This window comes from Solea solea, chromosome 6 (assembly GCF_958295425.1).
Source record: "Solea solea chromosome 6, fSolSol10.1, whole genome shotgun sequence".
NCBI lineage: Eukaryota > Metazoa > Chordata > Actinopteri > Pleuronectiformes > Soleidae > Solea > Solea solea.
In genome coordinates, this window is record NC_081139.1 from 19,812,354 (window position 1) to 19,835,456 (window position 23,103).

General features: G+C 37.9%; 1 protein-coding gene across 2 annotated transcripts in view; it reads left to right on the top strand.

The window, feature by feature from the left end:
- The window catches only part of cpne5b (copine Vb), a 130,034-nt gene that overhangs the window by 32,955 nt on the left and 73,976 nt on the right, over positions 1–23,103 (top strand). For both annotated transcript variants that reach the window (XM_058631882.1, XM_058631884.1), the window contains exons 2-5: positions 6,955–6,995; positions 7,497–7,543; positions 18,213–18,316; positions 22,861–22,900. In XM_058631882.1, coding sequence (XP_058487865.1) covers positions 6,955–6,995; positions 7,497–7,543; positions 18,213–18,316; positions 22,861–22,900 — 232 coding nt within the window. The remainder of the gene's footprint in view (positions 1–6,954; positions 6,996–7,496; positions 7,544–18,212; positions 18,317–22,860; positions 22,901–23,103) is intronic.

Consider the following 23,103-nt stretch of genomic DNA (forward strand, 5'->3'; position numbering starts at 1 on the left):
ATTTCCTCTCTTACACAGTGACATACAGCTGAGTGGGTGGTTTTAAAAATGTCTCTCTGACATTTACACGTTTGCGTGAACAGTATGTGAGATTTCTGGAGACACAAGACCTTGACACCCGCTCTCTGTTCTCCTCCAATTTGTGTTGATGAGGCGTGCAGAGCTCCAGGAGCTCTAAATATAAAAGATATATGACATGAAAGGTCAGGTCTCACACTTTCTCTATCAGTATTAGTGTATAATTAGACTGACTGAGATAAAATAGGAACCTCCTCCTTTTTATGAAGGAAAGGTCGAAATTTAATTTCCATGTACACTCTCGGCAGGAGGTTTCTGATTTGCAAAATGAAACAGTAAGAAATCATTTTTACAATAACACGTTTGCTATTGTGAGTTAATTATTATAAAACGTGTATTGTGTATGAATTTTGCTGGAACTAAGTAATGCTTAGAGAGAAAGTCATGATAAATTAAATAGTTTAGCTCGCCTAATTGCGATTTTCATGGACAAAAAAGTGCAGCACTTACAGTAATACCCTAATCCAAGTGGTGAAATCGTCCCAGATTCCATTCCAGTGGGAATACTTTTGATTGGTCTTCACTGAACGACATTTGTGGCAATGAAAGACCTCAGAGATCGCTTTAGTTTCTTCTTCGTCTGACAAAAATAAAGCAGAGATTGGCCATTGTTGGTCCTCCATGCACAGCTGCGGCTCATTTCTATAATTCGTCACTAAACTTTGTAATGTCTGCAGACACTGACTGAAGAACATCTCTGGATCACTGGCTGGCAGCTTATTGGAAGAGGTCAGACCAGGAAGTGAACGCACATAATAGTCAAGCCACACACAGGTGACGCAGGGGTGAAAAAATGAAAAACACCACAGGGAAGAACAACCACCAACAGCTTTATTCAGGAGTAAAATCCTGAATATACCAATTCATTTTAGTGTGAAAGACTTAGCTGGTCCATTTTTAGAAAGTGGTTTTGTCCTTGATCCTGAATTGGTCGAATGCTGTGCTTTTTTATTTATATATACATTGGTTGAAGAGCTCCTACATACTGGTGTATTGACCATGACAGAAGCATAAAAAAAAAACATTTTGATAATTACCAATGCTGTTAATTCAGCTGTGGCTTCAGGTGGTGTGTTAAGTGTTGTTTATATATGACAGCTATGTATAATAACTGAAACATTTCTTTGCACTTATGAAACTACAGAACACATTGTTATGCATTTTCTTTGTGCCCTCAAATGGAACTTGTGATATTTGCCGTTTGAACTCTTGATAACACTGCTGCTAGGCAACAGCAACATGGCTGCTTACATTAAAGCCCCCCAGAAGCAACATATGCTGATGATTCTACAACCTCACACTCAGGTTAAGTTGTGCAGTGAGTGGTGCAATAACAGAGGGCAAAGATGAGGCCAGTAGAGATATTGGGCTTCTCTCACTTGTGTAATCCTTTTAAATGTCATGGATTTGGTTTGGTCTGCTGAACTTCTCCTTTAAATGCTGAGTTTCAGACTTCCATCATTTAAACAGAGGTTTAATCTCCCCAAACGCTCGATATTGTCTTTTGTACCTTCTGCTATTGTTTATTTCATTCATTACAACAGTTAACAGAAAGAGTATTTTTAAATAAATAATAACCATGTTTATTTCTTCTCCAGGAGACTGTGTGGGTTTGTTAATACTTAAAAGTTTGGATTCTGCAACACTTGTGTGCCTCTGCTTGAGTCTACAAGTGAGACTTCTGCATTGACAATCAATATAGTTCTCCCTTTTGTTTTCCAAATAGGGCACAGCAATCTACAACATTTATAGCGTGTAATATGTTGCCAGAAATATTTATCTGCTGAGGAATCAAATTAAAACCATAACAAAGGAGCAGAATCACTGCAGCGAGTGTGCTCATGTGCCCTGTGAGGGTTAGAATGGGTTGGTAGATGGAAAGAGTCCAAATGAAACTGAACATGTATTTGGATAATGGCTAAATAAATTAAACTGAACAAACCATCCATTTATTAAAAAACACTTTCCTGAGACGTCTTGGCTCACAAGCTGGTAAAACAGAAAACAGCTCAATACCTTTTTTTCTGGAGTTGGAGCAGAACAATGTTTCTGATTAAGGATGAATTAACTGCACTTTATTATACACCACAGTAACATTATGGCATTCGTTTTATTTCGATAGGAATAAGCAGGTAAGTACGGAGCCCTTGACATGACATGAGGGGAAAAAACTGGCCACAAAGGAGGTATAATGTATGCATGAAATATTAGTTTGTGTAATAATGATTCCTCGCAATGCCAGAATATCTTTGTGACTCATTCTTAACCTAAAACAAAACTCAGTCACTGTATTTCTGTCCATCGTGCAGCTTCAGCGCTCCAATGGCAAGCGGTTTTAACATTGACAACATTAACAACATGCTAAGAATGACGTTGCACATATTATCTGCAATTCATTATTGCAATTCAGATTTAACTTGACTGAATGCTGAATGCTGTGTAAAGGGGAAACATGCAATATATAACCCTAATTAAAATATGGTAAGGACCAATTCTGCTTCCAAACATTTTAACATAAACGTATAGCACAAGAGTCAATCTAAAATGACTAAGCTATTACCTGGATGTTGCTTTGGAAATAACTCACAATTTCATTGTTATTAGCAACCTGGAAATTGCATTTTCAAATATCTCCTTATTGAAAAAAAGAGAGAATCAAGATCGTTCCATTTAGATCAAAATGTTATGAAATATTTTTGCCTGGAACCTTTAACTCTGTAGTACTTCACCTGACACACTTCAATTACATGGATCTCAACGGGCACAAAATATGAGCGCGTGTCGCCTTTGTTGCATTTATCAGTCTATGAGAAATATAAGGTTTCAAGATGTCACGATTTTTCATTTTTATATCACTTTGTCTTCTCAATTTGTTCCTGAAAGCTGTGAAAGGGAGCGAGGAGGGAATACAGGAAGCAGAGAAAAGATCAAAATAGATTGAGTCTGGCGAAAGGACACAGCAGAGGATTCATCACAATAGACGCCCGTGGAAGAAAATGAAACAAGACAGATACAGGAATCAGAGAATTCATGACTTTGGCGTCTTAGTGAGGGCTCTCGTGTCACTGAAGGAAACAGGAATGGTAATAGAGTTGGGTACACAGTAGCCTCTGGCTGCATTATGAAAAGGTCAAGCAAGCATGATGGAAGTGTAGCACTCAACACATTGGGAGTACAGGTGTAGGCTGAGAGATTACAACAAAAAAAACAACAGATTTATACATTAAAAATGCATTATGCATTAAAAATACTGTACATCTCTGCCAGAGAGACAGATTGTAAGAACATGTAGAGGATAACTTAAAGTGTGACTGTTCGTGTTTTGTTTAAAATAACGTCATGGATTTGTCTCCTGTGATGGCAGCTTCCACTGCCCTGTGTTCAAATATACACTGACAACATGTCTGTGTGTGTAAGTCGGGGGAAACTTGAGTGAAGCTTCTGTTACATGAAATAAGATTTTTTTAGTGTTATATTGTGTCAGTGGCTTCAAATAAATTAATATGGGCAAGTAGAGTAAAATATACTTTGAAACTGCAGCAGGTCAGAGGTCGTCAGCTGAGGAGGCGGTGTCTAATGTGTCCTGAATCACTTCCTGTGAGCAGCAGAGAAATGCAACACAAGATCTAAATGCTGCTTTACTGAGAAACATACACAGAGAGAGATGTGTGGAGCCTATAGACATAATCAGCATTGTTTAATATTAACCCCTACTAACCTCTAACCCCAGTGAATCGACAAATGATGGACAGTTGCACATATTTAAAAGTTACACACTACAGTTCAAGTAAAACCAGTCGATTTCTAACTATCTAACCATATCCTGTCCACAAGTCATGTCTTAATAATAACACTAACCAGAGCCAGAGGAAGCAGGTTCTGCCTCATTAGGACCAGACTTTGGTCCCTAAAAGGACAAATAGTCATGACAAGGTTGGTTCAAGAGATAACACATAACACACATATTAAGACAGAGAAGCAAGCTGACTCTCTCTCTCTCTTCAAAAGTCATCGCTAATAAATCCTGTGAAACACTTTTCAGAGACATCCTGGCCAGAGGCTACAGATACATTGCCATATGACCACTGATACATGAGACATGTAAACAAGCGTAAACAGAAAACACTAATGTAAATGCTGTCCTCAGTGACCGATCACAGGTAAAGTGCAGTGCTGGTGATGCTGGAGCGGGGAAGGGTCAGAGGTCAGCTGCTGCTCTGGGTGTCTCTCCTCCTCTGTGTCATGCATGCTAGACAGTGCCGTCCTCCTGATTGGAGCCAATCAAACACTGAATGTAAGATATGTGAGGGGTCTCGGAGGATCCTGTTGGCAGTTTTCATTGTCTGTCCTCAGACCTGTATTACCAGGTCTGAGTCAAATGCACAGATACGGTGGGGGAACAATTTTACCTTAAGTCTGCGTAGATTTCTTTTATCTCTTTAAGGTTGTAGTTCTTCTACAATCAATGATTAAGTAGAAAACAATTCTGGCTACTAATGATTCAGTGTTCTTTTGAGAATTCACATGAGTTAAATCAAGTATGTTCTTGGAACACTATGGGCTTCATAGTTCTGGTAACATATTGTTTTTTTCATGCACTGGCAGCACTTCAACACACTCACAGTGTTTATATTATTTTATTTATTATTTTTAAAACGCTGCATCCCTCTCAGTAATGTCTTTTGTGACTCAAAAGACTCAGAGTGACTCATAAGATCCCAGAATTACACTAATTTGACACTAATGGGCTCTAAAAATAAACAACAGACAAACAAAAACACCCTCAGCTTATTCCACCATCGCTCTTCAAAGTTCAATCAGCTTCTACATTCGTGGTTGTGCTCTGCAGTATTTTAATTAAATTCTGTGAAAGTGAAAACCTAATGCCATTAAACAATTTCTATATTATCGTTAAGATGGATTTGCAGCTTAAAAATGCATAATTAACACATATATTAGCTTATTGTCTATAAACTAGTGACAGGGACTGGAGGTTTGAGTCCAGTTTGAAAGAGACTGTTGACGATGACTTTTTCTATCCTATCTATCCTATCTCCTTGCGTTTCACAAGCCTATCATTTTCTGCCTTCAGCCCTTCATCAAAATCAAACCTGATGGTACTTATCAAACTTCAGGTTCAGAAGATTCCTTTCAAAGTGACCTGGGTTACATACTGCCATTATGACGTCTGGAAATAGCTTTTGTAATTGTCAGTGGCTAGAATGTAGCAGTTTGGGAGCTGATGGTAATTACAATCAGTAATTAGTTGATTTAAGTCAGCTTAAGCCACCAAAACTTTCATGTAAACAAAGAGTTTGATGGTGTGACGATCTGTCAGCTGTCTGGAGGACAGTGTTAGAGATTCCGTGTAATCAGGCTGCAAATGTATGAAATTCTACCAAACCCAACAATTTTCTGTCCTGATGTGACTCAGCGGTAGCTGGGTCTGAAATCAAATCATATTTTATTTGTGTAGCTCCAAATCCCATCATGCATTATTTTAAAGGGCACGTTACTTAGCAAAGCAGAGAACCTTAAAACCTGAAGGCCAACACTCAACGAGCAAGCACTTTGCATTAGTGGAGAGGAAAAAAGAACACTTTCAACAGGAAGTCATCTCTAGCTGAAGCAGACGCAAAGACGTGCAGTGGATCTGCCTCAGTCAGTTGGGGGTGACAGGAAAAAAATGGGCGACAGGATCTGAAGGGTCACTTCCTGGAATAATGGTGACACAAATGGTTCCTGGAATGATGTTGGCTAGAAGAAGAATTGTCCCAAATGTGGGGTTGTTTTGACACTAACTCACTAGTGCACTGAGAGTGGCTAAGGATATTGCCTCTGACCCTAACCATGTCCTGAACCATGAACTATTACCGTCTGTTCGGAGGTACAGGGATCCACAATTCAATGAGGTTAGATTGAAAAATGCCTTTGTATACCAATCTTTGGTTCCTCGGTGATTGTAGTGTTTAATGTCCATAGTTATTTACAAACAAGCTGCTGTAATGCAAGACAGATTTCAGGCATGTTCTGACAATAAAGTATTATCGTATTATATTATCATATCAAGTTGTCTGTGAAGGTTCTTCAGAAATTAGCTGTAGGTAACAAGGCTTTCTTGAAGTTGAAGATGTCTCATTCTTGTCTAAGAGGCTTCTTCAGTTCTGGAACTGGAACTTCTTAGCTGTTCTACAGTACTGATTTACTGAAGAAGAACTGAAGAAGCCTCTTGGATGAGTGGTGAAATGTCTTCAACATAACTCAAGCAAGTCCACTTGCCTACAGCTAACTTCTGAAGCTTCTGTTCTAGTTCATGTGGTTGTTGGTGGACACTTGCTTCTGTTTCTGATCTGACAGTCACATCAAACCCCTGCCTGGGGTTTGCCAGGTCATTCTCCAGAGCTACTCCACTCAGTCGTCCTTCTTTTCCTCTGATTCAAATCCTCTTTTAGGATTTAATATTTGCTCCTACTACTGTTTTTTTCCTTGTACGGTTTACAAGGTGTGATGCTCTAGCCTTTGATGTGATGTGTGATGGTAAAATATCTCGGAGTGTGGGAGGGCTCAGCAGTCACTTCAAAGAGTGAAGCTATACATGTTTTATGGGAATCTGCAATCAGTGGTGGTGTTTGACGTATACTGCAACAAAAGCTAATCCCTGCAGGGTTCATGGGAATAGATAGCATAAGCTGGAAATAGAATCCTGCAAATGAATCAAACGGAGATAAACAAAGACAGTAAATCCAAGTGAAGCCAAAGACCCAAACACCTCGTGTGGGTTTCTGTTGTAACATTTATATTAAGTATGGAAGGAAGAATTTGACCCATGTAATTGGTGATTGCATAAATAAACTGTTCTCTTTTTGTATTTTCCAGAAATCTGCTGGATAAAGACACGTTCTCCAAGTCAGATCCATGTGAGTATGGTGAAGAAGTCTTTTTGCTCATTGTTCATCTTTGTTCTGATACTTCACTCTTCTTAAATACTACTTCTCTCTCTTCCTGTTTGTTCTACTTCTCCTTCTTTAGTGTTTATGTATTTTTTTCTTGGGTAAACCTTTGGTAAACAGTTTGATTTTCCTTTAAATATTTTGCTGATAATAACAGAACCATCAAAAATCTGTGAAATGAACATACATATTTATATGTGTTTCCACCCACTGCTGTTCAGTGAACACTGGGGGTTAGTTCACCAGGATAAGCAGCAGTAGGTAATGCAAATTGGATCACCACTGAAAAAGCATAAGAAAGATATGAATAATGAGCACCAAGGAGCATTTTGTCGCTGCTTCCCATCTGCTACTGTAATATCTTTACAATATTTTCTTAGTGCACTTGTTTTCTGCCCATTCATGTTTATTCTTTTGCAATATTTCATCTCTGTGTTGTAATATATTTATATATTTTTTTTTTTACAGTATGCGTGCTCTATACTCAAGGTGTGGAAACCAAACAGTGGAGAGAGGTCAGTACACACGCACGCACACACACACACACACACACACACACACAGTTACAACCAACACATCGTGAGCACAGCAAGAAATTAATTGGAAGTCCTTCCAGCATTGTTTGTGTGTGTTTCTTCTTGTATTTGTTACCTTTTTAGGCCCTTTCCTGGGATAAACACTGAACTTGTCAGGACCAGTAGTCCTCATGGAGACCAAAATCTGGTCCCAATGAGGCAAAACCTCATTTCAGAAGAAATTTAGGGCTAAAATTTGAATTACGGTTAGGTTATCGTTGAAGTTAGGCATTAACTGGTCAGTGCTGTGTCCTTAGAAGAATAGCTGCACGAGTGTGTGTGTGTGTGTGTGTGTGTGTGTGTGTGTGTGTGTGTGTGTGTGTGTGTGTGTGTGTGTGTGTGTGTGTGTGTGTGTGTGTGTGTGTGTGTGTGTGTGTGTGTGTGTGTGTGTGTACAGTATAAATGAAACAGGAGGGCTCAGGGCTCTAGTTAAGACATTTCTCCTCTGTGAACATGTGGTTGTTTGCGTTTACGCTTCATTTACGCTGTTCAGCTATCAGCTGTCTGAAAATGCCAGGAAATATTCTCTAATTGGAGACAGCAACCAGCAAAGAAATCCCAACTCACTGTAATGATCAATATGTTGGCATTTGGGAGACTAAACAGCACAGTGGGGAGGAATTAAGGCAGCGCTGACTGCCTTGTTTGCTTTATTCCATTAAATCCTCTTTGTTAATCTGACCATTTCTGTCCGTTAGTCTTCAACTTTTTTTCTTTTTTCTCTAAGTAAAAGAAAAATCATAATGAAGTAAATATTTGAAGCAGGGGCTGAAAAAAGTAATATCCTCTCTAGCTGTGGGTGGAAACAAGGGTTTGTTATGGAAGGCTTTGTAAATGGAAGCCATCTTTTGGATGAGTGAATGGATCAGTTCATTCATTCCACTCTCGTCTTTCAGTGTGCGACCGTTGCACCTGCATTTGACATTTATCCTTTTTCACTTCATACATGTAATTGCTATAATTAGTTAAATATTGTTTTGTTGTTGATGTATCCCTTTTTTGTTTGCTTGTCTGCCCTGTTTCTACGCTTCCTCTCGCCCAGGTCGTCATTGTAATGACAACTGGTTCTCACTTTACTTACCTGGTCAAAAAAGAAAAATGTCTGTTACAGTCAAATTTGTCTAGACTGAGGCCAACACCAAGATCGTGGGAGACAACTGCAAATAGGTTGGCGTATGACTGAAAACTATGGCTGTCAATAGATTAAAAGAAATTAACTAATTAATCTCACATTTTGAAATTCATTATTCTGGATTAATCACAATTAAAAGTCTGCTTTTTTTTCTAATGTCTTAATGTATGAGTTTAATTGTATCTTTCTTAACTGCACATAGAACTATGTGATTTCAAAGAGACTCGGGCCTATCTAGTGCCAACCAGGTTATCTTAAAATAAAAGCTCAACATAGACGATCCATCCTGTATGCCACAAGAACATGTGTTAACATCACAACAAAAAAAACATATTTCCACTCGTTGGCGATGTCGAGGAATTCCTCTGCGTAAGTCTCAGCAATTAGTCCCATAGATCTGTTTTTTCCTTCAGTCATTGTCAAGAAAATGTGCCGTGATACCCAGGTAACTTCGCTCAGCTTCTTGAGATGAAAAGTTCCGCCCAACAATCCCTCACCTCTCTCCATCTTCAGCTACCATCTCCCAGTCTCTCCTACAGTATCAGTTTCGTGCGGATAATTCCCGGCGTCAGTGCACACCAGAAGTAAACAAACTTGCGCCGACTTACTTTGACACGTTAACGTCGACAGCCCTACTGAAAGTCAACAGAGTCTCTAAAGTGAACTCAAAAAACCTGGTTGTTCAGCAGTTTGACTGGATAAATGCATCTCGAGCTGTCTTGAGTTATTTTAATGGTCTGATTTATTATTCGGGAAAGTTACGTCTTATGTTTGACGGTGATGAAATGTTACAAAAAGAGTGGATTTAATGAGTGAGCTATAAGGAGTTAAATTCTCTTTGCCGACATTTAAAGGTCTCAACTTCCTGAGCAGGTGGAGTCGCTGCTGAGTCAGCATGTTTTGAAAAGGACAGACAGGTGTCAATCTCTGTCCCGACATATTTAAAACTCTGCACCTGCTCCAGCAGCTCACTGTGGATGCTGAGTGGTTGGAGCAGATCCACTCCTGTAAATGTCAAAAAGCCAGGAAGACTTTTACCAACCAACTGTAATAAACAACAATCAGTTCACCTACAGTGTGGGCTTTGGTCTTGTCTCATATAGAGCATAGTATATATATTACACTAGTATAGTATAACATTTGATATGAAACCTATCCAAAGCGACAACATAAAAATGCAATTAAGAAAAAAAAATACAGTATGAAGTCAGTGCATAGATGTGAATAGCAATGAGAAGTGGTAGGCATCTCAAAATTTGAGTCAGTTGAGTTTGCAATAGCTGCTCAGGGGTGGAATGTGTTTGGCACAATGTTTCGTATTGTTTTGAGACTATCTCTCCAACCAGCTTCGTATTCCGTATGTGGAGAGATAATCTCTTCACTCAGAGGTCAACTGTTACAACATAGAGTATGAATGAATAGACCAAAATGGTGTCCAGAAATATCCTTTTTTTTTAATCCTAGAATTGATGTATTATATTTCTATGTTGTGAAAATTCCCTTTGCATGTGACCTGCAAGCACCTGGAGGTATGGCCAATGCAAACGAAGGGTCATTTTAACCATAGAGAGAACATGTGTAACACTCTTCCTCTGTGCTTTATTGTAAGTAAAAGTGTGTCTAGTGCTGTAAGAGATTACTAAAGCCCTCAGAGATTTGATGAACAGCAAACAAACACAATGTGTAGTTTTGTCTCCAGTGTATTGTTACCATGTTTAAGAGATACCTTTTTTAATTAATTGTCCACCAAGACAGGTGCGGCACCAAAAGATGATTAATATCTCTCATTAGCAGAGAACATAGACTGACGATAAACCTCCAGAGTGTGATGTTGTACAAATATGTGTTGTACAGTGTAGTGATGTGCGTTTCTGTCATGTGGTTTTTGTGATTGTGAACAATTAACACTCTTAACTGGTTTTGTACTTTATTGCATTTAAGAACGTGAAATGTTTGTTCAGTGGATGTATATAAATATATACATATATATACACATATACTGTATGTGTATATGTATACATATATACAGTATGTATATATATATATATATATATATATATATATATATATATATATATATATATATATATATATACATATGTGTATATATATATTTATATGTATATGACCTTCTTCTCGCCCACTGCAACATAGCAGATGGTGTTTTTTAAAACAGTATGTGTATAAGTGTCATGCATAGACGTATCCATATGTAAAGACCTTTAAAACTAAACTTCATACTTTTCAAAGAAGACACTTCTCTGTTTTTTCTGCTCTGACGCATTCTGGTGGAAAGACAGGCTCGTCTACACACTTTGTCTTTGTCACGCATACTTATTTTAACGCATTAAAGCCCGTCCTCTCCTCATGGAGATACTGTATATTATGTTGGATATAATATAAGATGGTTTACACTTTTTTTGCTACTTTCACCATATTTGTTGTATTTTTGTGTCACATTTTCGTTAGGGTTAGACAATAATTAGTTTTTCTTAATGTCATGTGTTAGTCTGACTGAAATCGAGCTAGTCTTGGTCGGAGTAACATATCTGGATAATGCGATTCATAGTCCGATTATTCTTGCACGATCCATTTCGCCGTTGACAGTTTGTTTTCTGCGTTGTAAAGGTCAACAGGAAACTGATTCATTACATAGCACCACCTATGGAGGCAGAGTCAGACATACACAGACAATAAATTGATTAGTATACTCCGACTCGACAAGTTGTTGCCCATGTTAGTCGGACTATGATCTTAGCTTGATTCAACTGTGCAATGTGCTCATTGACTTACTTTAAGTATAATCTCAGTGGCCCTTATCTTAATCTCGGTTTGTCAATAAGGAGGATGGGCAGATGTGTGCTTTTCTGGCTTTTCTCCTTCAGATTGAATTCAGTATTACTTTTTATTTTATTTTAAAAGCAGATTATTACAATGAATAATGCATGACTACAACCAAAGTCTCCCAAACTTGAGAGAGGTCTTGCAAATTAATTTTTTTTCAGATAACATTAGCCCAGTATTTTCTGCTATTTTTGTACATAATCAGATCAATCCTCTCACTTTTCTTTTTCTTTGTTTTACCTACGTAAGATCACTTAACTAAACTTAAATACGAGCTCTTGTCCTCTTGGTCACAGACTTTCCGTCTCCTCCACAGTCACGTGCTTTGCTCTACGTGAGTTTTAAAAATACTTTCAGGGTAATTTTATGTTCAAGCTGATTGGAGGGTTTTTCCTGTTCCAGAGGTCGTTTTCCTCGAGAGCTCAGTGTGTTTGAAGTGTGAAAGCATAACTCAGACACAGTAAAGTAAACCAGTCTCGGTTCTATAATGAACAACAACTCCTATTTTTTAGCATCATATATAAGATATTGGAAAGGAAACAAGACAGAGCTTACAGGTTTGACTGAACAATTCAAAGAAGCATCACTTAGTGAATTACAGATTTACACTTTGTAACATGGGTGCAAAAAACACATACATCTATTCTTCATCTATTCTATTTCTCTAATAATACATCATTCTCACTGGTTAAAAAACAACAACACAGTTTAATGCTATTTAGTCGTGTCTTAAAATCAGTCTGTCATCATTGAGTTTGAATAAGGGACCAAAGTGAAAAAACAGAAAATAGTAATAACTGTAATTTTGTCACTGAGCTCCATTTTCTGACTCAAAACTGCACAAAAAAATAAAACCAAATCAACAAACCAAAATGTTTTTGTTTTTTTTAAATGCTTGAAACGAACCAACTTCACTGAGTTTTCTTCTGGTGCTCCTAAGTTGAAAAAAAAATAAAAAAAAGACACATTATAGCAATTATAATTAATCCCATGTCAAGTATGTACAGACATTAAAAGTGAGTCTAACCTGCCTGTTCTCTTTAAAGAAAAAGCACACTTTTGCTTTTTTTTGTCAAATTTAACTAATAATCTTTAAAACAAGTTTTATTTAGTGGTTTTTGGGAACAGAACTTAAAGTGAGTTCACCTTGGTTCAAAGATCCCTCGTGAAACAGCTAATTTTATTTTGAAAGAGGTTTTAAGTCCATTACTGTGTTGTTGATTAAAAAGACAAGCACTGTATAAACAAGGACAGGAACCCTCACAGCCATGTAATCTCGAAAGCTTTGTTATGGTAAATTATCAACGTGATTAAAAATTGTTGATTCAAAATGTATTTGTTACATAAATAACACAAATCCCAAATTTGCCTTGAGGAGATGAAAGATTTACACAACATTACAGACATTCTTTATTAAATCCTCCAATTAGTCAAGAAAATAATAACAACTATTCAGACAGACTTTGTGATGTGATTTACAAGCAGCACACATTACTGTGCAAGACACAGAGCAGCAGCAGCTAATGTGTTTACCTTTGTAACTTGTCAGGGATTATCGTGGTCTCACAGCAGAGAGCAAGTCCTGGGAGCCTTAAGCAAACCTACTTCATTTATCCATCTTTAATCATCTTGTAGTTTACAGCTACAGTAAAAGTCTTAAAACATGCACGATTTGGTACGATGCAGTCCAGTGGTGTTGTGTGGTTGACAAAACTTCATTTTCCCCTCGCTTCTATGTTTATAACTGTGATGCATTGGCACGTATAGGGAGAGTAAAGTGCAACGGTCAGACCACTTTAGCACAGTCGCATAAAAAAAATAAAAACACTCAAAGCAGCATGGGTTGCCAGACCAGAGGCGACGCAGAGGGACATGACAGACCGGCGGTATGCGACGCTGTCGCACCCGAGGTGATCATGACCCAGTCACAAAACCAAGATAGACTAAGCTCGAGCTGCAAATAACCATTATTAATCTGTCGATTATTTGTTTGTCCGAAATATTGAAAAATGTTGACTGGTGTTTCCCTAAACCTTGAAATGATGACGTTCTCAGATGTCTTGTTTTGTCCACAAACCCAACATGATTTATTTGTTATATGGAGCAAAGAAATCCATGAAATATTCACATTTAAAAACTAAAAACATGTTGTAATTATTGAAAAAACAAACAAAAAAAACCTCAAAATAGTTGAGGCTTAATTTCTAATCTATTAATAATTGTTTCATCAAATAATCATTGGAGCCCAAAGAGATACGACCAGAAAAAAACCCTGGAAACTCTGTCTGTTTATTTTAATTAGACTCTTTTCCCTGTTAAAATTAGGTAGCTGCAAAAAAAAGTCCCTCTTAGTGACTGCATAATAAAGGATTATTAGCATTATAAGGCATTATTACTGCCATTAATCATGTCATTAGAATTGAAAGGTGGTTTATTAACTTTTAAGTAGTTGATGAATATGTTCAGCTGGATTGTAAGGAATGTACAAACTGTAAGTTTCTATTCAGTTCTTTCTGATAAGCAAAAAATACATGTTGATTACGATTTTAATCACCACTTTTATAGCCTAATTATTGGGAACTATTATAAAGGACCCTTATTGGTTTCTCCGCCATCTTTAATTAGTATCTTACTGCTTCAGCAATACATTTGGTGCACTGCAGACTCGGAACACTCGCATAGACATAAGGAGAAGCGAGTGTTTCACGGTGCTTTGAAGAACAAGAGCGAGATGGTGGATGGCACTAATTTACTGTGGCTAATCCACCATGTGACATGGCTGACCTTTTCCTCCTTTCTTGCAATTTGCTTCTGACATCACATGCTCTTGGTTTAGTGCCCTTTGTGACACATATATCGCTTCTCCATGTGTGTTGGTGCATGTACGTATGTGTCAGTGCACCATGACTTGTGTGTACACAATCACTGCTTCAGGTCAAAGCTGTAATGAACTTTGGGAATTACTTTGCCATGAAACCACAGTTTGGTGCGTGTATATAAGGGGGAACATGGTTTTTAGCAGGTTATTTGCTTTGCTCTCCTTCGCTTTGTTCTTGCTAAAGTACACATGCACAGTAGAAAAAGAAAGTGGTTTAGACCATGCAATAAAACTCTTCCTTTGCCAGTCTCCCTCATTGCAAAACAATAAAATTCAGCCTACACGTAAAGTGTTTCTTATCTCTCTATATCTATGTCTCTGAGTATCTTATACACACCTGATTACAACTTTACTTTAAATTCACACGTCTCTCTTCAGATCCTCACAGCTGCTGTAAAATGGAAACTATCTTAGCTATAATCATAGAGCTGTCAAATGATAATTATTTTTCTTATTCGAGATTAATCGCAGAAGTTCAGGAGTCAATCGTTTTTTTTAATCACACGTTTTTGAATCCATGAGTACAGTAAATCTTTGCTTGCATTTCTTATCCAAAGAACGTCAAAGTCAGTAATGTACACACTGGTGCTCTTAGTGAGTCACCTTCCATATGATTAAAGCAGAACTGTGCAGAATTTTGACCCTAATTTAACAGCTTCAGAGTCATAATGATGGTTAATGCTTAATAATAATGCATAGTGCTTGTTGCAGGGGGATTGGAGGCTGTCTCCACTCCCCCTAACGTCTGTTAGTGGAAAACCATATGTACTTTGAAACTTAAAAAAGGAGAAAATGCATTTCCAACAATTTAAATCTGTATAAATCTTTAAAGTTAACTTTGAAAGTTCATTTTGAAACCATTGAAACATCAGAGTCAGGAGGGAACAATTCAGTACTACTAGTTAACTTGTATTCTATAATATAACAGGTGAAAAGTTCTGTTTTAACAGACAGGTGCTCCTTGCAGTAATAAATGATAAAGCAACTATTTATTGGAAATCAAATGAACGCAAAGAAAGTTAGTTGATGAATGTGTTTTATAAACATGTTATTAGGGTTGGACAGATGAATGAACCAGGCTGCAGTCATTCAGAATTATTTATCACCACCTCTCAGCAACTGCAACCTCATATATTTATTCATGTAATTAAAACTAATATCACATTAAGGAAAACCCCTAATTATTTCTGACAGTCCTACTAATCTAAGTTTATTTTCACCTCACAATGTCGCATAAAGACCTGGGATTCTTGTAAGCAGCAGTGTTCACCATGTTCCCACAAAATAATTATCTGAATGAAAATAAAATCACTTTCCGGGACTTTAGAGGTTATGTAATTTGACTTATTTCCTTCGAGTGTTTTTAAACATACCGTACCGGCGCTTTTCAAAGAGCTCACCTTAGCTCACACTGTGGTCATAGACTTCCCTTTGTGAGAACACAACACTCCACCAAGCTTTATTATCATCTCCTGAACTTTGTACGAGGACAAGAAAGAAAGAAAAAAACATGTTAACCAGAGAACTACAGGACATTCAGGTGACATAAATCCTCCAGTGATACATGTGCTCACGAGGGAAGATAAGAAAAAACCTCTGACAAAGATAATGAAGACTTGGATTCATGTGTCATTGCTGCACTGAGCCTTTATTTAACACCACACTCTCACATACAGTGAGACGGTGTACAAATGTGTGTGTGAGTGAGAAAAGGTGATTCACCCTGTGTCTGTGGTTTAAGGACATGCTCAACTTTCAATATCTCACACTCCAGGTCTCTATTTTATCTGTTGCCTGAAGGACTGTGTGTGTGTGTGTGCGCGCGTGTGTGTGTGTGTATGCGTGCATGCGTGCATGCGTGCGCTCACATGTTGAGGGTGGAGGTCAGGGACTTCACGCCAGATTCTCATTAGCCAGCTCCAACATCCCAGCCGTATCTAATGAACTCAGCAGAACGGCATTGTCTCCTCCACTCAGCAGGGAAATCACATTATGGAGCTCATCTTTTAGACCCGTCTCTTTACTCACATGCACTCACAGCCTCATCAACACCTCAGGGTCTCCTCTAACATCTGGGTGGTTCACTATCACAACATCAGAGTCCTCTTTTCCCTCCACCTCTCTATCCCTGTGGTAAATTCGAGAAACCACGGTGTTCAACGTGGTGCAGCAGCATAAAATTGCATGGTTTGAGGCTCCTTCTGTTTTTTTGTTTGTTTTTTTACCTCTGCATGTGTCTGTCAAAGTTAAATAGCTTCATCAAAACAAAATCTGCTCCAAGATTGTGGGTCAACCTTTTCCAGAGACTATGATCATAGTCATGATACAGTTTCTGAATGATGAACTATAACAGTAGGATCAGACTGAAACATGCTTTTGTGCATCAGAAAACTTTATTAAAAAAATACTTCAATCAAGGTGTAATGCACTGTGTCTTGATTGTTTTGTGATTGTTAATTGCATTATGTGGCCAACTGTAATAATTATTTCATATGTAACTATATGTAATTATTTTATAGATTTGTGGTCACACGTCCGCCTACAGAACCTGCCTTCCACATTATGGGAAAGCAACGTCGACTTGTTTTTATAAACGACGTCTTTGACATTAGCAGCTTTTCCATCAAAACATTAACAGTATGTCGCCATGAAATCAATGACCTGAAGTGAACTGGTCACTGGCGAAAAAAAGTGTTTCCATTCCACTTTTGCCATAAACTTTTATATCGATACGTCTGAAAAAACCACCTCATGAGTGCGTGAAATGTTTTAGCGATATTTGAGAGGTAATTTCGAAACGTAAGTGTTTCCATTACCAGTTTTTTTATTGTGATATTTAGGTTTTGCGCATTTCTAAAGGTAACGGAAACACAACTGTAGTTTCTGGGCACAAAGACCAAAATGAGGCGAAAATAACATCAACATCACCAGCTAGACTCTTGCACTGCAGCTTTAAGTAAAACCTGACGATTATTCATTAAATGACTCATTTAAGTGTCGAGCTACGTTTCATAAGTGTTGGTTTTATCGCTCCGGCAGCTGTCGTCACCTGGTGTCATAGTCGTGTGAGGGAAATCTAAAGGGAAGGGTGCTTTCAGGAGGCTTTTAATGATATGTGTGTACTTTCTCATTTACATATAAGTGTGTGTAGCTCAGCTTTTTCTACGGTGTAGGCTACTTAATCAGTATGTGCAGCAGCTGGACCTGCGGTAGCATTTTCTCTGCACGGTTCCCTGCATTTGATACTTTAGAAGTGAGAATCCCACTAATTAGACAGCCTTAATCAGTGGCTTTCTCTTCCTCTCCCTTCCCACTCTTTTCCCACTCCCACTCACCCAACCCCAGTTTCTGTCCAAACCCGTCCACTGAGCATGTTTTCCCTCTGTTCCTCCTGAGCCATTTTCTTCCATGCTCTTCTTCTCTCCAGGTCCACTCATGTTGTTTTTCCTTGGTGTCTTGCTATACATTGTTCTTGTCTCTTATCTCTCTGTGGGTTTCAGGAAGTGAGTTATCATTGTAATTAGTGTGGGAGAGGAGTGAGGATCAAGGAGAAAACACACCCGTGGCTTTCTCTGTGCAGCAGCAGTGTGAATGTGTGTCTGCTAATCACGTCTGCAACGTTATGTGTTAAAAAGAGGGGAAAAAAGAAAGCAGAAAGTTTGAAGTCAAGAGTGCATTTGTCTCTTAATGAAGTGTTTTGTTGTCTGTCATCCGTCCTCTCCTCTGACCTCCCCTTTTTCCTTTCCCATCCACAGTTTGGCAGAACAGAGGTGATAGACAACACCCTCAATCCCGACTTCGTCAGAAAGTACATCTTGGATTACTTTTTTGAGGAGAAGCAGAACCTTCGCTTTGACTTGTGAGTCATTTTCTTTGAAGTCGTGTCCTCATCGCCCTCTGTCCTCCTTCACTCCATTTCCCTCTCTCTCTGCGCTGTCACAATTACCACATGTTGCGTTCTCCATACCTCAGAAGTGGGAGCTGATGTTGACAGACGCCTACACAAAATAAACCTGGTGACACTTCATTTCAAAGTCCTTGTGAAAAACTGCAATTAACACTATCTAATCTATTCATTAGGTGCTCATAAACACCAATAAACCAAATTCAGTGCCAATAAAAGCATAATCAACACATTTATTATTGATGTACTGTACACATGTTAACAGTTTATTCATTAATTTTAATCAGACACTGTTCCCACAGTTAAGTAGCTGCAAAGATGCATTGCTACTGTTAATGAGTGCTTAATAAAGGACTTGATAAGGCATTATTATTAACCACAAAGAGTCTAATTACAGTCTTTATTCATCTTGTAAAAATGTGGTCTTTACACTGTTAACATATTATCTAGAAGTGCCAATAATAATAATTATTAACAACTATTCAGTCTTAACCAGTATCACATACATATTTATTAAGTTAATGATTATATACAATAATACATTTTAATTACGGCTTCTAGGTATTCTAAAATAATTATGTTAAAATGTATTAATTCTGCTTTTATGACCACTAATATTACTTATTTATGTTTATAATCAGACAATATCTTATAAGTGGTTTATTCATTGTTAATTACAGCTCATTACAAGGACCTTAAAATAAAGTGTTTCCAAAAACATCCTTGGTTGTGGTTACTCTGGTCAGTTGCACTTTATATTGTGTTTGCATTTACAGACATGACCACATGGAATTCCAGCTTCCAATATCAAGTAGAATTTATTTATTTTTCTTTCCTTTCCTTAAACACAAAATATCTTAAGACATACATAAATACATATGGGTTCAGCACCAAGGACAGCACCCAGTCCTCCGTGTGCATCAGTTCAGTTCAGACGGTTCAGCACCAGCACAGATGCCATGAATCTGTACCAAGGACATCTTACACGCTCTGAACACTCTGAACACTCTGACCATGATCCCTGTTCAAATATCACAGACACTCAGGGGTGATGATGAGATGAACAATAATCATTCTGACTTTTTTCATCATCACCAAAATTAAAGTTAATAAACACTGACTGTGGATATTTTTCTAATCAGCCCGTGTTTCACTGAAACAGAACAAATCCAATCAGGTTCTCTGTCATTCTACGCCATAATTAATACCAGGATCATCATCACTGTGGTTTTCTGTTCCAATCTCATCAACGTCATTAGGCAGGATTTCATTTTCTTTTTTTAATTTTGGTCAAAGAAAAATGCAGTTCAATTTTGTGTTTGTTTTTATGAAAAAAATTGGGAGTTAGTTCACAGAAAAAGGATATGAAGGAGCAAAGATTATATAAATGAATGAATGAATAAATAAATAAATAAATAAACACACCACCTTAGATCAAAAGGTGTGTGATCAAAAAGCATTTGTTGTTGTTTCCCATCGAGTTTTTGCCGTAACATTTTTTTCTTGCATCAAGTCAAGTAACACACACACACACACACGCGCACACCCTCCCATCTGCCATTTTCTATAATTTCTCCAGTGCAGTGAAATGCAAACGCTGTCGAGATGTTTCAGTCAAGCAATTTCCAAACGCTGTCCTTTATTCACTGAATTGTTACCATTGCACTCATTCAAATTTAACGTTTATCGATGTGACACATTTTCCACTTCAAGCATCAAAACCCTGATGTGATATTCCAAGATTTGTCATTCTTTGCCTGTCATTCAGATCTTTTTTTTATGCCCAAATCAAAAGATGCGTAAAAACAGACTCTCACCTGTGTTTTGCTAAAAGGATGTGAAAGACGAGAAGTAAGATGTTCAGGAAAGAAATTTCAAAGTCAATTTCTCTTCATTTAATTGCCACAACTAGCGAGATTAGAGGTTCATTTATCACAGTTACAGTCAGTCAAACTGGCTGTTCATACAGGTCTTGGATGTTGTGTAAAATGTAACTCTTAAACACCTAAACCTCAAAATATCCTGCTTAATTTAACCATAAACATGCCAGAAAAATGTCCTCTGAATAAGTGATTTTGACCATTTTTCAAGAATAACTTTGAATATGTGGCAGTTATTTCAAACTTACTGTATTTTACAATTTAAAATGAAGAAAAACAAAAACATGGAAATTGATTAGAGGAAAAAAAAAATTGCAGTTGTACATGGACAACAGATGTTGCATGTTAAATTAGAATTATGAAGTATGAAACATATTTGCAATAACTCAGAAACGGGCCAAAAAATGGAAACTATGTATTTTCCAAGTCACTCCTCTCTGGCGACAAAGCCTTAACCCCTGCAAAAGCATGAGTGAAATTACCGTAATAACCACTGGTTTTCACATGCAACTTCTCAGCTTTCAGAAACCGTTGGATTTTTTTCCGATGTTACAAACCATTGCGTAATTACGGTAATGCAAAGTGCACTTGTGCAAACGTGTCGTCAGTGATATACTCGGTGTTTAAGGGTTAAGACTAGTGTCATAAATAGTAAGAGCAGTGTGAGAATCAAAATCCTGACAGATGTAGTTTAAGCACTGAATGGCAGCTGTAGCCACCTCATAATTAGTTTTAGTAATCTTTATAATCATTCAAACCACGTCAATGTAAAATCAAGCGACTTGTTTTTCTGTCTCTTCTTGATGATAACGATGATGATGATGATGATGATGATGATGATGACTCATTCATCTTTCTCTGACACATGATGGGATGCTTAAAACACATTTGAACACGATCACACTTCCACCTCAGCACTGTGTTTTGTGCGGCTCTTTCAATCGTCATTTGTCTTTGACTCCACACAAACAAACATTACCTCAAACTCCCACCTTTAACCTGCCTTTAATGCCATCAAATGATATTAAAACGCTGCCATTATGTGAAGTTTCTTTTCCTTTAATAGAGGGAGAAACACAAAGGCTTTAGTTTGTCCAGCTTTTGATTCACTGTCGGGACCCATTGTATCATCAGGTGTTTAATCTTAGTACCTGACATTACTCTCTGTCCCTCACTTTTATTTCTTTTTATTCACATGCAAATCAGACAAGGCCTGACACTCATTATTATGGAAGAGGAGAAAAAAAAAAGCCTGGTTACACCCTTGCTCTGCCTGACAGATAATAACTTCTAATAAAGATGTTTTATCTTGGCTCATTTGCCACATTTTTTTGATTCCCAAAGACTTTTCTCAGGGTCACCAAACCACTCTCACTCACTCATCTTCTACCGCTTTGTCCTCCGCATGAGGGTCGTGGGGACGCTGTTGCCAATCTCATCTGACGTAGAACGAAAGGCGGGGTACACCCTGGACAGGTTGGCAATCCATCACAGGGTCACATAGAGGCTTTCACTCACATTCACTCTCATACTCACACCTACGGTCAATTTAGAGTGTCTGATTGTGGGAGGGAACTGGAGAACCCGAAGGGGAGAACATGCAAACTCCATGCAGAAATGGCCTTGTTCCAACTGGGCTTGGACCGTGTGGCCGTCCCCAAACATAATTTGCAGAATTTCCCCAACCTGTAAGTTGTAAATAACATGCATCAGATGAAGAGTCATTTTCTCGGAATTAGGTTAAAGAAATGTATGCAAATCCTTAGCTGAATGATGCACAACTTTGCTCTCGTCACATTTATTATTTTGTGATTGGCGTCACGATAGTTTGTCCTTTTTAAAACGTAAGTGCCCGGGATAGAAACTTTGGGAAACACTGGTCTACACTGTAGGTCACTTATTGGTCCAGTTTGTAAGAATTAGTGACATCTATTGGTGAAACTGCAGATTGCATCAAGCAGAGCACTACTCAAGACTACCTCCCTTTTCCAAGCGGCGTTAAGGCAACTCTGCTGGCCTTTGAATGTCAGCAAGAATGGAAACACTCTTTCACAACTCTCTTTACTCTCACTGCCATTCTTTCCTTCTTCTACGTTACTGTGGGTGGAGCTGTTCTTATTCATTTGTATGATAAACTTCCATCTCAAAATTCAGGCTGATTTTGAAACACGGTGGCACAAGATGACACAACACTAAAGTACATTAAAGGCTAATTAAAGTCTACAAAAACCACATTATCCAAATGATTTTTGGTTTAAACTGAGTATGAAGGGTAAATTATTTATATTTTAATAGTTTAGCTTGTCTATGCTTGACGACCACTCAACGCTACACTATACTTCTGACATGCACCCATTCACATTTATCACACATCTTTCATACTATTATTCCAGTTTCCCCTACACTTTTATGTTAGAGAAAACAAAAACAAACAAACATCTGGACAGAGAAGAGAGAGAATATCCTTTCTGCTCGTTCTGTTGACAAACTACTAGGCTCTGTTTTGAGTGCTTTTCTTTAAGCGTGTATATCAATCAACATGTCCTCACTTAGATAAGAGTCTTGACTCTGGCTTTTGAAGTGAAGTGGTTTCCCTACTCTCATTTTTTTCCCTTTCAGGTACGACATGGACTCCAAAAGTCCAGATCTGTCCAAACACGTGAGTGCATGCACTGAGTTTATTCCTGAGCCACTGATAAATGGGGGCCAATCTGGAGTCAAATCTGAATGATTAGATCCAGTGATTGGAGAGAAAAGATTGGCCAAACCATTTTATCATTGGTTTCATGATGATTTTTAGATTTTTGTTTGTGTATATTTTAGTTGGGCGTTGCCTGCTGCATGGTTTTACCATGATGGAAT